Consider the following 4,431-nt stretch of genomic DNA (forward strand, 5'->3'; position numbering starts at 1 on the left):
TTGGAGAAATCATTGATGGTACTTTGGATGACAACTACTTGGTTGGTAGGTCTTTTTATATTTATTGTATTTTCGCAAAAAGAATAACGAATTAAGATGCACATCTGACCTGTTATAATCGTTTTTGTTCTAGACGTCGTTGGCCAACTGGTCAATGTCACTGAATTTGAAGATGTACCTGTTAATGGGAAAATCGAATTGAGGAATGAAATGTATATACGAAGTATAGTGTTTTATTGTCTTCAAAGTAATTTATCAGCAAAATTAACTATTTACCATTTTTCAATTTGAAGGGATGAATGGCTCACTGTTGTGCTCTGGGGATCATTCGCTGAGCATGTGAACAACAACATCCAAGCATTTCCTGGAACCACTGTCATCTGTGCAATTCAATTTGGAAAAATGAAGATCTGGAAAGGTACTGACTTAATAATAAAATAACTGATGAGTTTATAACTTCATATTGTTTTCTGAGATAAATTATCCCACAATGTAAATATCCAGAAAATCGTTCATTATCCAATGCTTACCATTGCTCAGTTTTGATGATTAACCCGGACATGCCTTCTCTGAACGAATTCAAGGCTCTGTAAGTAAACGATATGTTGAGTTAAAAAAGAATATTGATTTCTACATTTTCTTTATTCTGATTTCACAACTAACTACATATACGTGCATATGTATTTAGGCTTCCAATGACAACCTAGCCTTACTTAGCAGTGGTTAACTCAAATCCCCTTGCAATTGTTGGTGGGGTTTCTGACAGAGATGATTTCTTTGTCCATACACTAAGGAGAACAAGTGCTGAAGTNTTTTTTTTTTTTTTTTTTTTTTTTTTTTTTTTTTTTTTTTTTTTTTGTCAAACCAGTTCTTTCTTCATTCATTCAAAAGGAAAACATTGGTTACAAGGATGGATAGGAGTTCCGAGAAAACTCAAGGTTATAAACATCAAAGAGAAAGCATTCAGAGATGCAGCATAAATATAACTATGATAGAACGACTGTAGATCCACGAACAATTGAAGACATGAGCTAAAAAGCATCTTGCCACAAGTAAATTCAGGGTAAGTCGCGAGCACTTCCACGAGCAATTCGGGAGGTTGATGAGTGGTCACTGTCATATGACAACGTGACGTTGAAAAGGAATCCGTAACCATAGGTCTCGTCGGCACAAGACACATTACTTTCTCTACACAAGACAGTATAACGGTTAGGACAAAGAGGCAGTCTCTCGACTTAAGAGTCATCAATCCGAGACATGAAATGGTTCTCTCCATAAAGGGGGAAGGGGAAAATGAAAACGCAAGAGCTATTGATATATATGGAAACTGATGCACAAAGCTGAGTCACAAACTAAGACATGAGTTCTTCAAAATAAAACTTCTTTATTAGATAATTTGTTTAGTAAAATTACAAGTTTCACTCAATCAATTATCTAATCTCTCATGTTCATGGATCTATACCCAATCCAAGAACCTCTCAAAACAAACCCCTTAGTCCCCTTAAGCGTTATGCTTTCCTACAAAAACCCACATAACCTTAATGTGTAAGAATTCTCTTGCTCTTTTTGTGCTCACCTCTACAAAGGCTTAGCCCCTTATTTATACACAATAGGTTGTGGCCATACAAGCTTAAATTCCTATTCTAATCCTAATAGGAATTGCCAAATCTCTTTGCGAATTTCCTTTTCTTTTATGGAATAGGAAATTCTTCATCATGTTTCCTTTTCTACTAAAAAGGAATCTCTTCATGCTTCTAGACTCTTCTCCAAGCTTCTAGTCTTCATAAACTTCATGGTTTGAATGTTAATCGCCTTAGCTGCTAACCGCTTCATGTTATCTGCTTCGTTGAACTACTTCTTGTAGTACTCTGAACTAGTGCAGCGACTACATCAACATCTTCATCTTCATCTATGCCTTTCATAAATGTCTTTTTCTTTTTCTTTTCATCTTGTTGTAAAACTCAGTTAATAATACATCAATAGAAAACACAGTTCTCTCCACAATGGAGGATGGTTGCAGCAAGAAAATCTCCATAGAGGCAAAGATTGTAAGCCGGAGACCCTCAAGGTCGGATATAATTCTTTTTATCATTAGAACGATAACGGAGGTTTCCACCCAGAAAGAAGAGTTGTCGTGCGTCCTCGACAAACTCACCGGAAAAGGCGCAAGTAACGGTCCAGGATTATCTCCTGCCATCAACGAAATCCGGAGAATGGATTCTTCTGGGGCAAGCTTGTAATTGGTGTTGAAATGGTTGTGCATTGAATCAAAAATCTTTGAACTTATACAAACATGAGATGTAATCAGAGAAGAACTTTGGACCAGGATTCCTAGCTGATAGTTACAAAGCTACTTTAGAGATGTCGACACTAGCCGCGACTTGTGCTCTCGACCAAGCATAGCAAATCGAGAANACAAAGGCTTAGCCCCCTATTTATACACAATAGGTCGTGGCCATACAAGCTTAAATTCCTATTCTAATCCTAATAGGAATTGCCAAATCTCTTTGCAAATTTCCTTTTCTTTTATGGAATAGGAAATTCTTCATCATGTTTCCTTTTCTACTAAAAAGGAATCTCTTCATGCTTCTAGACTCTTCTCCAAGCTTCTAGTCTTCATAAACTTCATGGTTTGAATGTTAATCGCCTTAGCTGCTAACCTTCTTTCCGCTTCATGTTATCTGCTTCGTTGAACTACTTCTTGTAGTACTCTGAACTAGTGCAGCGACTACATCAACATCTTCATCTTCATCTATGCCTTTCATAAATGTCTTTTTCTTTTTCTTTTCATCTTGTTGTAAAACTCAGTTAATAATACATCAATAGAAAACACAGTTCTCTCCACAATGGAGGATGGTTGCAGCAAGAAAATCTCCATAGAGGCAAAGATTGTAAGCCGGAGACCCTCAAGGTCGGATATAATTCTTTTTATCATTAGAACGATAACGGAGGTTTCCACCCAGAAAGAAGAGTTGTCGTGCGTCCTCGACAAACTCACCGGAAAAGGCGCAAGTAACGGTCCAGGATTATCTCCTGCCATCAACGAAATCCGGAGAATGGATTCTTCTGGGGCAAGCTTGTAATTGGTGTTGAAATGGTTGTGCATTGAATCAAAAATCTTTGAACTTATACAAACATGAGATGTAATCAGAGAAGAACTTTGGACCAGGATTCCTAGCTGATAGTTACAAAGCTACTTTAGAGATGTCGACACTAGCCGCGACTTGTGCTCTCGACCAAGCATAGCAAATCGAGAAAAGTATCGGACCATCAAGCTTAAGTGAGCTAAACATTTATTAATTATAACAGACCTGGACCTAGCAGATGTATAAATTGGTCCACAGCTTTTGAAGATGGGCCTACATGGGATGCATACTGGGCCAAAAAGAAAGAGATCCAATAAGCAAAACCCTAGGTTCCCTTTGGCTGTTCGGATGATGGTGAGTATGTGGCGGCTGAACAGCGGCGATATGCTTGTCAGCGAGGTTTGTAGAATGGAATCATGTAATGCGGGTGAGCTAAGGTACCACTTGGGGAGGATGGGTGATGAGTCTTGGTCGGAGGATGGGTAAGCGGCGAAAGGGTTTGCAAAGGTTCTCCGGTGGTATCTAGGAAGGTTTCAGATCCGACGGATCTGTGTGGTTTAATGAGACAGTTCTCAGATTTTGAGGAGAAACAATATTTAGAGGTGAGAGCCTCATCTTTTACTAGCTTAGGCGCTTGGAGGAAGAACCGAGGAAGAGAAAGAAGATGACTCGCCGAAAGACACCAACTAGTTCCATCGGAAGCCTCGGCCGCGACAAAACGGGGATGCAAAATGTTTAGAGTGAATGAAGAAACTATGAGCCAAAGAAGTGAGAACGTTGTGAAAAAGCTTTGAGATGGCTGGATCTCCCGACGCCGGCGAGACATGCCGTCGCCGGCGTCGGAAAACATTGCTGAAAAGACTGCCTCGATAATGGTGCCCGAGAGAGTGGAATATATGGTATTTCCCAATAACGTATCTTGTCCCCGAGAGGTACCTATAAATAGCAAATAATATACATTAGGAAGAACATTGTCAATAAAATTGATTTGTTAAAAATTCTGACGTGTATTATAAATAACAGGTTAGTAAGTGTATTGTTAAGGCTACTATATTAGCCATCGATAGCGATATGGGTTGGTATTATTGGAGCTGTAAGGATTGCTCCAAGAAGGTTGTCCCAGTCCTTCTTGATGGCCTCGACGAGGATGAGGCTGTTGACATCTTACCAATGGCTTTCCATTGTACCCGATGCAGACTCGACAATCCCATACTTGTGCTAAGGTAGAAAATGTTTATTTTTTAGGTTTAAGAAATTCGAAATAATTATTGTTTGACTATAGGTTTAAGTTACACATTCATGTTACTGATCACACTGGGAACACCAATTTCCTCCTTTTCGACAA

The 4,431-nt window shown here is 38.9% G+C and overlaps 2 protein-coding genes and 1 long non-coding RNA gene across 3 annotated transcripts; 1 reads left to right on the forward strand and 2 right to left on the reverse strand.

Moving 5' to 3' along the window:
- On the reverse strand, window positions 7-577 carry LOC109126041. The gene is made up of 3 exons (XR_002033118.1): window positions 531-577; window positions 277-380; window positions 7-178 (listed from the first exon to the last, which is right to left on the reverse strand). It is a non-coding gene; the product is annotated as an uncharacterized LOC109126041 (long non-coding RNA).
- On the reverse strand, window positions 866-3,127 carry LOC104709537. Its single transcript, XM_019228747.1, has 5 exons — window positions 2,777-3,127; window positions 2,355-2,431; window positions 2,156-2,282; window positions 1,463-1,518; window positions 866-1,340 (listed from the first exon to the last, which is right to left on the reverse strand). The coding sequence occupies exons 1-5, from the start codon at window positions 3,104-3,106 to the stop codon at window positions 881-883; spliced, it is 1,050 nt and encodes a 349-aa protein (XP_019084292.1). The 5' UTR covers window positions 3,107-3,127; the 3' UTR covers window positions 866-880.
- On the forward strand, window positions 3,414-4,425 carry LOC104707183. The gene is made up of 2 exons (XM_019228479.1): window positions 3,414-4,018; window positions 4,110-4,425. The coding sequence occupies exons 1-2, from the start codon at window positions 3,911-3,913 to the stop codon at window positions 4,311-4,313; spliced, it is 312 nt and encodes a 103-aa protein (XP_019084024.1). The 5' UTR covers window positions 3,414-3,910; the 3' UTR covers window positions 4,314-4,425.

This window comes from Camelina sativa, chromosome 8, assembly GCF_000633955.1.
Source record: "Camelina sativa cultivar DH55 chromosome 8, Cs, whole genome shotgun sequence".
NCBI classification, from domain to species: Eukaryota; Viridiplantae; Streptophyta; class Magnoliopsida; order Brassicales; family Brassicaceae; genus Camelina; species Camelina sativa.